The 12,830-nt window shown below is 32.9% G+C and overlaps 2 protein-coding genes across 2 annotated transcripts in view; one reads left to right on the top strand and one right to left on the bottom strand.

The window, feature by feature from the left end:
- LOC108751588 overlaps positions 1 to 8,199 on the top strand; it is a 22,479-nt gene extending 14,280 nt beyond the window's left edge. The window contains exons 15-20 of the mRNA XM_018491837.1: positions 1,278 to 1,521; positions 1,892 to 2,150; positions 2,595 to 2,855; positions 3,537 to 3,767; positions 7,010 to 7,337; positions 7,923 to 8,199. Of these exons, the coding sequence (XP_018347339.1) occupies positions 1,278 to 1,521; positions 1,892 to 2,150; positions 2,595 to 2,855; positions 3,537 to 3,767; positions 7,010 to 7,337; positions 7,923 to 8,199 (1,600 nt within the window). The remainder of the gene's footprint in view (positions 1 to 1,277; positions 1,522 to 1,891; positions 2,151 to 2,594; positions 2,856 to 3,536; positions 3,768 to 7,009; positions 7,338 to 7,922) is intronic.
- A 1,678-nt stretch (positions 8,200 to 9,877) lies between these two features.
- On the bottom strand, positions 9,878 to 12,483 carry LOC108751598 (high choriolytic enzyme 1-like). The gene is made up of 4 exons (XM_018491855.1): positions 11,965 to 12,483; positions 11,388 to 11,687; positions 10,552 to 10,688; positions 9,878 to 10,065 (listed from the first exon to the last, which is right to left on the bottom strand). The coding sequence occupies exons 1-4, from the start codon at positions 12,308 to 12,310 to the stop codon at positions 9,958 to 9,960; spliced, it is 891 nt and encodes a 296-aa protein (XP_018347357.1). The 5' UTR covers positions 12,311 to 12,483; the 3' UTR covers positions 9,878 to 9,957.
- Positions 12,484 to 12,830: the final 347 nt, after the last annotated feature.

Below are 12,830 nucleotides of genomic sequence, written 5' to 3'. Positions count from 1 at the left end.
TTTGAAAATAATAATTTGATACTTTCTATTAATTAACTATTGTTAACTACTTATACTTTTTTTATGTCTTATTTTTAAGACCTTTATCTTACAATAAGTTCATTTTCTATAATTGAACTACACTTTTGGAACTTAAAGTGAATAAATAGGTATTTGATATTTGGCAAAAACGAGACAGAAAGTTTTGGTGCAGTTTTAATGTAAAAATAAAAAAAAAATGACCTAATGTTTACGATTTAAAAAGCACGTATCCCTCGGGCAATTTTATCGGGGAAATTGGTTCCAGATTAATAATATCGAAGACAGAATTGAGAGGAAGATGATCGGGGAGATTCTTATAGTATTTTATTATGTGTGTACGCCGTTCTATCAAGTCTCGCGCGTAAAAGTATGTCATTGTCCCTCCTAGCGTATAAATACGGATATACAGACACGCCGTGGCATTCAGCTGAGAGCATATACCACGGACACTTACGATCGTCCCGAACAACCTCCTGAGAAACCCGCCTTTCGCCCGATGTCGATATGGAGGCATAGCTAGAAGGGAAAGGGTGCACCGTCCCCAATACAGGGGCCTGGTGCGGCGCAAAATCGATCGAATTTACCAACATTCATGATGCAACAATCATTAGTTTACCAGGCAAATTAGGAATCGAATTTAATAAAGTTTAATTAAATCCCAGAACGAGGCTTATTACGTTATTAATTATGCAACGATAATTATCGATTTAATTATCCAATTAAAGGAAGAAGAAAACTTATCACGAGAGAACAAATAATTCAGTTTAACAGTGAGTTTAATTTCTCACTTTTTCCCGTAATAATTTCTCTTTATCATCTCTCTCTAACCCAGTTTCTAATTCGTAAAAAGTAAGGGGATCACTTAATAATATGACTATGCTGATTAACGTGCCTTTCGTAAATGAGTATGCGTCGTAAATTGTTGGAAACCGAGCAATCATCCGACACGATATTCTCGCTTTCGAAACGTCATTTTTCAAATTAAGGAGAAGGATCGAGATTCCAATGAAAAGAATTTGCGTAAGCTAAGAGTTTTCATGCTATTTCGTCGCGCTTCATCCGATCACAAGATCAATGACCCAGCTCGATAATTAAGCGCAAAGGCTGAGTAACGAGATATGCATATATAGTACTTTGTCGATACCAGAGAAAACCAGACAAGATTTATGACATTTCTGTAATGTAACTGTTTCCAAATATATGTAGGTTTAATATTAGGATTCGATGTCAACGCGATGATGTCTCTCCTTCTGTAGGTACGATTTCGTCGTGATCGGAGGCGGTAGCGCTGGAGCGACCGTCGCGGCCAGATTGTCGGAAGAGCCGAGATTTTCCGTATTGCTGCTGGAAGCTGGTTTGGACGAGCCAACGGGCACCCAGATACCTTCCTTCTTCTTCAACTTCATCGGCAGCGACATCGACTGGCAATACACCACAGAGAGCGAGGACGAGGCTTGCTTGAACAAGGAACACAAAAAATGTTACTGGCCTAGAGGAAAAGTATGTAGAATTGGCTGAGAGAAAAACGGAAAGAGGAAGAAACCTCGATGTTACAATAATTCTTCCAATCTTCTATCAACTTTTCTAATTGTTTTTCAATTGAATTCCTGATTTAAATTATATCATGATTAAATGTTGGTAGTAGATACAAAATGTATTTACTTTTAAAAGTCTTAAGTATCTTTGGTCATTACAGAAAATTAATGAATTTGCAATTAATGAATTACTGTTAAAATAAATTTAACAATTTATAATTTTGTAGATTTTTATTAAAAATATATTAGAGGATTTTCTTTGTCAGAAATACTTGTTATGAAGTATCTATGTGAAACTACAGTATGAAACTGTAGATAACAACGTAAATCCGTAGGTCCTCGGCGGTACGAGCGTTATGAACGGGATGATGTATATGAGAGGCTCGCGCAAGGATTACGACGACTGGGCCAAGCTCGGCAACGTCGGATGGTCCTATCGCGACGTCCTACCGTTTTTTATACGGAGCGAGGATAATCAGCAAGTGAACAGCATGGATTATGGCTATCACGGGGTCGGCGGGCCACTCACGGTCATGCAGTTTCCTTACCACCCGCCATTAAGTACCTCTCTTTTGGAAGCTGGAAAAGAATTAGGTAATTGCGAGGTTTGAGCAATCACACAATCTTTACCTCTAAATTTATCAAGATTAATCGAAGAAATCCAAGATGAATTGCTTTTGTTCTCACCTTTTTCTTTTTATTTCCGCTCAATTTTTGCTTCTCGTATTATCTACTCACCGTGTCTTGTCTTTGTTAGCCTTTAATCTCAATACATTATTGTGTTCTTTTACGGCGTCTGCAATGAGATTTTAGTGCGTAAAATTTAACCCTTAAGCCTTAAGCCGTAAGAAATTAATCAATAGCCGATTATTCTCCTCACATTCGACTGTGATTAATCAATTTCTCTCTTTTACGGTTTAAGACTTAAAGCCTTATTAAATTTGACGCAATTAATCTTATTATAGACGCCACTTTAGAGGACTTACTTCAAAATTTCTTATAAACGCATTTATTTATCTATCTGTCTATCTATATCAGGATACGATACGGTTGATCTGAACGGACGAACCCACACCGGGTTCGCCATAGCGCAGACCACATCCAGGAATGGCTCACGTCTTTCCACGGCGCGCGCCTTCCTGCGTCCCGCCCGAAACCGCCCGAATCTCCACATAATGCTTAATTCGACGGCGACAAGGATCCTCTTCGACGAGAATAACAGGGCGGTCGGTGTCGAGTTCCTTCACGACGGAATGACGAAACACGTGTCGGTGGCGAAGGAGGTGATCGTGAGCGGAGGTAATTCTACCGATTAATTGGGATAACGAACTCTTCGTCGGCTAGCATTCGTGTGTAATTTAAACCGGTGCAAGTTAGACAAATCTCTATAGACTTCTCGAGAGCTCGGATATATCGACGGTTCCGTCTTATCTTTGACACGGAAGAAGACGCCTCTGAAGAGGCGCAGCTACATTCCTATTCATGTCAAGAATGTCGCATATATAGAAATCTGTGTTTAGAAACCACACGCTCTACACACATATATAGAGAATCAGTCTCAGTTACTCATCCTTCTACAAATTCTCTCGAGGGATAGTAATCGATTTCTCTCGAACATGGATTGCGCATCTTACGACGTCTTTGGGACTAGACTTCGCAGTGATATTGAAGCGATAGAAGACAAATACACGCCGATAAATTCTTTATCTTTAAATATTCTACAATAGATAATAAAATTAAATTTACAATAGAGATTGAAGAAATTATTTTTTTATTTTCAAATCTTTATATTTTATATAAATATATTTTATATAAATTTTATAAATATTTTTTTTATAAATATTTAATGAATGAATAAATTTGCATTACCTCTTACGTTCGCGATATTCAGTGGCAAAATCTGTAGGATTTATTGTTATACATTTAGCATTACTTATCGTGCACACAAATCCTCGCAATAAAATCATCACGTTTGTTCAGGTGCCGTTAACTCGCCGCAAATCCTCTTAAATAGCGGCATAGGACCTCGAGATGAACTCAATACAGTGGGAGTGCCGGTTGTTCGCGATCTCCCAGGTGTCGGCAAGAATCTTCACAATCACGTTGCCTACGCGTTGATCTTCACCATCAATGATACCGATACTACTCCTCTCAATTGGGCGACCGCTATGGAATATTTGCTCTTCAGGGATGGACTGATGTCTGGTACAGGTAAGACAGATTGCTTTAAACTTTACTTAAAAATTTTTTAATTGTGTAAAAGTGAAACGACTAAACACACACACACACACACACACACACACACACACACACTCTAAAGAACCTTCCTAGATAACATAAAAAAATTTAAAAATAAATATATATAAAAAATATTTACAGTTATATAATAACAAATAAAGTTAAGAAAAGAAAAGAATTGTTAAAAATATAAAAATTAGGAAAATAATAAACTGTTTAACACTATTAAAAAAATTAATTATATATGTAAAATTAAAACAAAGTAATATACACATATGTCGAGCATACATATACATGCAACAAGACATAACGGATACCTAATCACGTTTCCAATTAAATTACTCGCTGCAGTTTTGTTTTACATTTTATTAAATTTTGATCAATTATTGATTTGTCTATCATAATTTCAAAAAAATATTTAACCAATGACGTAAGTTAAAAAATTTAATTTCTTGAAACATAAATAAAGTTTAGCGTGGCTCTCGGAGAAAAATCGAAGAGCTCGTAACTTCGATCCTATCTGTATTTTTACTCCACAAGTATAAGCCATCATTGTCTCGGGTTATTACATTAGAACTCGAGACCTGAGATCGACTCCCTAGGGTTGCAATTTCATTGATCGGGGCAACGCGGTCGGGTTAAAGTACTAGTCTGCTTCTCCTTCCTGTTTACCATGTCGAAGGATGTTGCATCTCTGGAGCGTTAATTCACGGACTTCGTGCCACGAGCAGTGAAAGTGTATTATTGCACAATGGTCACGTTCGTGGTTCTGTCGACCCGCGATTACGTGACTTATCCCGACCGACAGATCTATTTACCGTCATCCGAATTGCCGACTCGAAGCCGATCGTCGCCTCGTGCGGTACTCGTGACTCTCTTCTTATGATTTGTCAATGCGAATTATCTGATCCTCGTACCGTGCCATTATTTCACATACACTCCATACATCATTATGTACGAATATTATTTCTCAAGCTTTCTATGACCCGAAGAAAAAAAACCTAACAACGAGTCTGAGAAATACAATGATAAAAAACGAAATGTATAGAGATATTGATATAACATTAAAAGTTAATAACTTAACGATGTATGAAATACATAATATCTGACGTAACTTTTAGACATGTCAATAGCTAATAATTTCTTTCATTGCAATATTATTAATTTAAGTGCGATAATTTAGTGAGAACATCAGTGATCATATTTAAGGTTGATCATCAATCTAATATTTACACTAATTCCTTCTTATAAATTAATATTTATTCGCTTTGAGTAATTATCATGTATTTTTCTACAAAACATACATTTGCATTTTCATTACGTTATAGGTTTAATTACGACGCGTGTAAGTAGCGATTAAAAGAGACTGAATACAGGATTTTTCATAATAAGTAGGCACAACTTTAGAAATAAATTCAGGATAAAAATAACACATAAAAATTTATATAAACATATGTATTATCTGATCTTGTTTCCGAAAGTTACAGACGTTTCGTGTTTTATTAATTTTCATTACAAACTGAATTAGCATAGCACACATGACACATTTCTGTTTAATAAACATCTTAATTTAATTATTACATCTTAAATTGATAGTAAACATTTGAATAGAATCAGCTAAACCAACTCAGTTTATAATAAAAATGAGTGAAACATGAAAACGCATTTTGGAAAAGAAGATCATAGACAGAAGAAACGTTTATATGAACTTTCCGTGTCCTGAATTAATTTCTAAAGTTATGCTCACATATTATTAAAAATCGCTCTATGTATGATTAACCATTGTCAGGGCTGAACAAAATACAGCATCAAAATATTTGAAATACAAGATACAAAATACTGTCAATCTTTCGATTTGAAATATAAAATACAAAATGAAAATACTTATAAATTTTTTTAAATACAAAATACCTTTTAATTACGATATGTATCATTAAATTCCTCAACGAAGCCAAGCCCTCGACATTGCGCGGAAATTCTATTTCACTTACGTTAGAGTTTCCAGAAGAGGCAGTAACTCTCTTATTTCTTGATAACACACATTCTTTAACGTGTACTTTAGACGCGGCTGAGCAAAATGCATTATTACAGTATTTGAAATACAAAATACTTTTGTGCGCTTCTCTGAAATGCAAAATACAAATTGTATTTCAAATATTTTATTTCAAATACAAGTGTCTAAAATATATCCAGCTCTAACCATAGTGAGGTACGAACATTTGTGTTTATTGTGCCATTAATAAAAGAAAGAATGAAAGACAGTACGCACGAAAAAGTTTATTCGAGATCACGTATTTTGCCTTTTGTACGATAATCTAATTAATACATTTAATTGTACAGACAATTCCGACTGGGCGGCATATCTATTATACTTTGCACTCCGCTTGTAATATTCCTGGGGCTTTATTAAAGATAGGAGAATAACCGATGAAAATGATGCGAGCGCATAACTTCGCGTCGGGAATTCACCGAGTAAATTGCTCGGGAATTTATGTAGATACGTACTCCGTCGCGTGTGTTATATCCGTAACGTATCCCTTTCACGAGACTAACTCGATCATAACCCATAGCGCTTTTTAAGGTATCCAGTACGATCGGTAGCCTCGAGCTGTGCTAGTTTTTAACAAGCTTCACCTCCGAGGCTGAACTCCTTCACGTCTGAAAATCGCGTCTCTCGCCTCCTCGCACGAACGCCTGCGGCGCGGCGAGACGTTATAATGGGGCACAGTTCTCGCTAAATGCAGCTCGCAAAATCGCTTCTCTTGACATCAGCGAATCAGATATGCGATTCGGAGCTCAATTAAATTACATAAGGATAATAAACGCGATCCGGATACATTAAGTGTGTCGCAAAAACGTCGATTGCATCTATGCTCGAAATACTGATGTTTCGAACTTCGCCTAACAGCAAAATCGACTGAACTGTGAGTCAGATTAATAATTGAATTTTTTCTTTATTAATCAATGATATACTGATATTGGAAGTTACAGATTTAATGGATAAAATATTACTACGGATTGATTGTCGCTTCAATTTATTGTAAAATAAATATTTGGTTGTAAAAATATCTTTTTTTGAATGATGTGGGAACCTTGATAATAATTGTTACCGTTCTATACACACACAAAATTATTTCATTAAATTAATAACATTATTAGATTTTTTTTGAAAACAGAGAACAGAACGAGATTCATTTAGCATTGCATTGATCTAGGAATATCCGAAGTGACAGCAATGATAAACACCAAGTACGCGAATCCGAAAGAAGATCATCCCGATGTGCAGCTAATCTTCGGCGGTTACCTGGCCGATTGCGCGGAGACTGGAATGGTGGGCGAAAAGAAGGGTGCGAACCGCACTATCTACGTCATCCCGACTATCCTGCATCCGAAAAGTCGCGGTTATCTACGCTTACGAAACAACGATCCTCTCTCGAAGCCGCTGATCTACCCCAAATACTTGACTCATCCCGACGATTCGGCAGCTCTCGTGGAAGCCGTTAAGTTCAGTATCCGATTAACGGATACCCAGGCTCTCAAAAGGTATTATATAAGATTAACTTTCATTCTTAGTAATTTTTTCCATGAATGTAAGTAAACGCAGACGTGTTGCATCCCCTTTAAAAAATTTATGAAAGTTCCAGATAGAAGAGCATAAATACTTATGTCTATTATTATTCCTGTTTTTGCTATTGTTTTTACATTTCCTAAACAATCTCTTAAACCCATGGACGGTTTACTACTTGCATTTTAGATTTTAGGATAAAATTCTGTTTATAATTTTATATACTTGATATACGTAGATATTTTAAAATATATGTTTCTGTGCATTTCTTTTTATTCTTTAAATTTATTTGTGTTGCGGAGTATACAAAAATATAAATAGAATTAGATTCTAAACTTCGACGCAAATTGTAGATCGCCTAAAATGAACTCAATCAAATGCTATACTTTAATTCGTATTTTTCGCAATACTTTTTCAATAAAAAATTTTTCGTATTTTAACACAAGTCACTAGTTTCTTATATCATAGATCATTTTTATCATAATCAAAAATAATTAAAAAATCTTAGATTAGTCTTAGGTATCTTGACTTATTTTCGTGGATTCTACGGAAATGTCTTATAGGTATGGTTTCGAGCTGGACCGAACTCCCGTGAAGAATTGCGAGCATCTCAAGTTCGGCTGCGACGCTTACTGGGAATGTGCGATTCGTCATGACACTGCACCAGAGAATCATCAGGCGGGATCCTGCAAAATGGGACCGCCGGATGATCCAATGGCCGTGGTTGACAATCAATTGCGAGTCAGAGGAGTGCGAGGTGTAAGGGTGGCCGACACGAGCATCATGCCGAGGGTCACATCCGGCAACACGAATGCGCCAGCGATTATGATCGGTACGTAAACCTTGTCATCTTCCTCTTTTTCTCTTTATAACTGTATATGTACATGTTGCAGGTGAAAGAGCGGCAGATTTCATTAAGAAGACCTGGATCGGTTGATTCCACAGTGTTTAATCAAACGATTCAATTGCACTGTCGTATTATTATTTCATTACAGACATTGTGTATCTTACACATATAAATGAAAGAGAGGAATTTAGAAAACGTATAAGTATATTTATATAAAAAAGTATAAGTATATATATAGTTATTACTAGATATTTTGAAAATAAATAATGTAAAAATTAAGTGGAATACTCGCATGCGCGTGCGCGCACATACGTATACTATTTTGGGGATTATTGTGTTATTTCGAATCTCCTACCGTATAAGATAAGAAATAGATATTTTATATACGTACATACAGGTTTGTATTCTTTTTTTACAAAATTGGTTATCAATTGATTAGTTTTATTTAGAAATATTAATGTGGAATTTCATTAAAAAATGTGTATTTGTTTATATATATATAGTAACGTATATATATATAACTAATCTGAAGGATTATCAAATTTATTAGCCACATTTTGTAACTTTACTGAAAAATTATATTACATTTTTTTCTATTGTAATTACATGACAATTCAAAATTTACTTTATACTTATTTGATGTATTGATATATTTAAGTTCGTTTCGTAATAATAATTTTCTGGCGAATGTATACTTTTTAAATTAGTGAGCAAATCTTTAATTGCAATTTTTCTCTGCGTTTTTATCGAAAATAAATAGAGTAAGAAACTTCGTTGTAATGTAAATAGTAGATACATTGCCGCGGTGTATTCTACGAATCACTCGTAATGATGTACAAATAAAGAATATTTTCGCGAGATATCTCAAATCTTCTTTGAAATGTATCATTAATTCAAAATACAATTCTTTTAAATAAAAATTTTTACATATTCCTTTGTTTTAATTTTAAATTTTATTAATTTCTAGAGTCAATCAATACATAGTCGATTAACGAGGAATATATGGATCAAGTTTCGATAAAAGAAATGTTTAATGAGTAAAGTTCCATAAAGAATATACTTGTGTATTTATACATAACTTTAAGATTAATGTATATACAATATAAGCTTTTTGCCTTGATAAAGTAAACAATGTTCACGAAGTAATATTTATTTAGTTTTTATTTATTGATAGTAATCTATAACATATTATATATATAAATGCTAATTACACTAACAAAACTTAACTTTTTTTTGGTATCGCGAATGTAAACAGTCATTTTCCTATATATTTATGCCTACTGAAAAGAGAGAACTATATTCAAATTAATATATTTTGAAAACAAAAAATAATATCGAAATCAGCTAAAATGCTTTTTAAATCTAAAATATTAATACTTTCGCGTAATATAAAAGTAACTTAAAAATAAAATGTGCTGCCGGTGTTATCATGTCATAAAAATCATAAAAATCGTCATTCTATATATCTCTTTGATCCCACTTTTCTCAAAATTGTGATGTAACGTTAAATTTGAACAACGAATTTACGTTTAGCAGGCAAAAATATATCGAAAATGACTATTTATATTTATATTCTATAATGGCGTTGAACAATGATATCACTTAATTTTTATATTAAACTCAAATTTTTTAAACTTACGGTTAGTATATCATGAAAATTACAGCTAAGATTAATTTTTTATTTATGGATTATCAGCATCGCAAAATTAATGAGAATTATTTTGATGCAGGATACAATTCCAGGATAATTTCTACATAACTTGATTGTATGACATCGATGAGCAATTATACATTACATTTATCTTCATAACGTCCAAGTCGCTGAGACGCTCTCTCTGGCCGATTTTTACATTTGGATCCTGAAAATATTCAACGATAATCTTAATGTTACAAAAATTACTTTTATTTATACATAATAATATTGTTATATGTAATAAGATTGTTTATAAGTTCTGTATATTTTTAGCTCGAAATATTGTACATACAATATCTTTGTCAAAAATGAACAAAATTTAAATTTAAAAAAGAATTTTATAACTTGAAATTTTTTAGCTCCAAAAGTTATTATAATTTTTGAGTTTATGTGAATTTGGTAATTTTTACCAAAAAGAACTATGAGTTTAAAAAAGGAAAATTCTTCTTACTTTATAAGTCTGCCATGTGTCAAAAAAATTGTGAAATTTTCGACTATCTATCGTGAAAACTTGAAGTTATCCTTACAAAATCATTTTTAAACAATTTTTCTACGATTTTTTATTCTTGAGTCTAATAATTAAAGTACTTCGATAATGGAAACGACAGACATATGCTAATCGTAATAAAATGTTTATAAGACTAATACTTACTTTTAAGGGGATAATAGTTTTTACGTGATCATGTACGGCGCCCGCGTATGCTGAAGAATGCATTATGCTGTCATAATCATAAGGAATGTCAAAATCACTACAGTTTAGCTCAGTTTTTTTGAAGTTCCTTTTGGCACCTGAAAATGCCAATGTATAGTACATATGATGAAAAAAGCTTATAACATAAATCAACAAAATAATTTTAATCAATTATTACAATAAAAGTATTTATAACTATAAAAAAGGTGTTATTTTTACACAAGAAGTCGCTGTTTAATGTTAAAGCATTAATAATTATTAAACAATGAAAGAAAATTTTCATGAAGCAATATATACACTATAGAGATATATATATATAGATAAAATATAGCGACTTGAAAAATATCTAGATATTTTAAACGATAAATTAATTGCAAAGTTATAGCTGCATTAAGAATATACTTACAGGAAAGGAACCCAATTGTCCTCCGATTTTAATAAACTTTTAGTATGTTATTCTCCAGACAAAAATTAGTGACACGTATTTTTTTTTACGTGCTCATACGCACTTTTAGGGAATTCTAAAGTACATTTGAATTCATTCAATTTTTATTCTGAAAATTTTTTTCTTTCTCTTACAGTTCTCTTATAGTGATATTCGCTTCGAAAGAGTATTTCATCCTCTAAAAGTGCGTATGGGCATATAAAAAATACGTGTCGCTTATTTTTGTCTGGAGAATAACATACTAAAAGTTTCTTAAAATCGGAGGGGGACAGTTAGGTCCCTTTACGATTAGATCAAATATTTTTATTTAAGAAAATGAATCCTTTTAAACTTTTGTTATTTGAATAAATACCTTCTTGAATATTTTCCCAATTGATTTCTACATAATTATCTCGGTCTGATCTAGTGTGCTCGTGAGAAAAGCCAGCAGCGTGCATAAGCTGATGTATGATAACACCTTTTCCTAAACATTCAGGAATCTGCAAATTCATTTTTTGTTCACCGCCTTTTCTGCCAATCTCGCTCCAGCATCCAGAATAATCGCTACTGATTTTGACATAGTTATCTTCGTCAGTTCTATCTTTAAATTCTATACATGTACGCTTTTTAAATTCATTTATTGCTTGTTGTATATGTTCGTGTCCTTTTTCATCTGTGAGTAAACAAAAATAAAATAAGACAATTTTACACACAGTTGATAACCTGGGAAAAAATGTTTTATATAAAATTATATAAAATAATTATATATAATTTTATATAGTTTTATATATATAAAACATTTTTCTCGGGACTCAATTCAATTGGCTCAATTTTCTTAGAGTGAGATTTCACTCTAAAGAATTTCGAAGATCAGTGTATTATGAAACATAATTGATTTTAAAGAATATATTACAGAATGTTGCTAAATTTTTAATGTTGAAGATACTTACCGAAATCACCATCGACTACGATAGGAATAACGCCATCAGACCACCAATGCCAATTAGCATACTCGCAATCATCACTCAGTACGTTTCTTTTAATGTCATTTGTAGCCATGATATCTCCTTCGAAGTAGTCACCCAATTCGTCAGGATTTACATTCATCTTTTCGGTCCATTGCGCAGTTCTTAGTCCTGTTTCATAATTCAGAAACATATTTAACCATTCATTGCCTTCACCGGCTTCATCATGTGTGTGATTCCCTCCATGAGGGACTGCTTCCATTGACGTGATGGTGACAAGCGTCCATGCGAAAGCAACTAACAGTCGACAATATAAACACATGATCGACATTCAATCAAATTATAAGAAGTTACTCTTTTCTATTTCCTGATGACGAAACCGAATACAATAACAAAATATTCGGAATGTTTCTCCCTTTATATACTCCAACGCAAATGTTTTCACACTTTACTTACTTGCATAATCTTATCGTTTTGTTAACTAAAGCTTTTGGCGAGTATAATATTACTCATAAATAATTATGTATTACTCATAAGTAGGATAATACCGATATATACGTCGTACGTAACGGAAACTTAATTTATCTAATATAACTGTTTATAGTGTATTTTGCAGTAAATATCAAACTTTATATTATTTACACTATAAAAAGATTAGAAATACGGAATGTTTGTTTTTTATACTAAAAACCTTTTTACACCTTTTATATGTTTTTACCGTATATTCTATAGAGAGTGATGTTCATGAAAAATTTACAAATAATATTTAGAAATAAGATGTAAAATTATACACTATTTTATATCATGATATTTACAAAGTTTTATTAATGAATAAGAATATATATATATTT

This window comes from Trachymyrmex septentrionalis, unplaced genomic scaffold (genome assembly GCF_001594115.1).
Source record: "Trachymyrmex septentrionalis isolate Tsep2-gDNA-1 unplaced genomic scaffold, Tsep1.0 scaffold50, whole genome shotgun sequence".
NCBI lineage: Eukaryota > Metazoa > Arthropoda > Insecta > Hymenoptera > Formicidae > Trachymyrmex > Trachymyrmex septentrionalis.
This window is presented reverse-complemented; position numbering and strand designations above follow the sequence as displayed.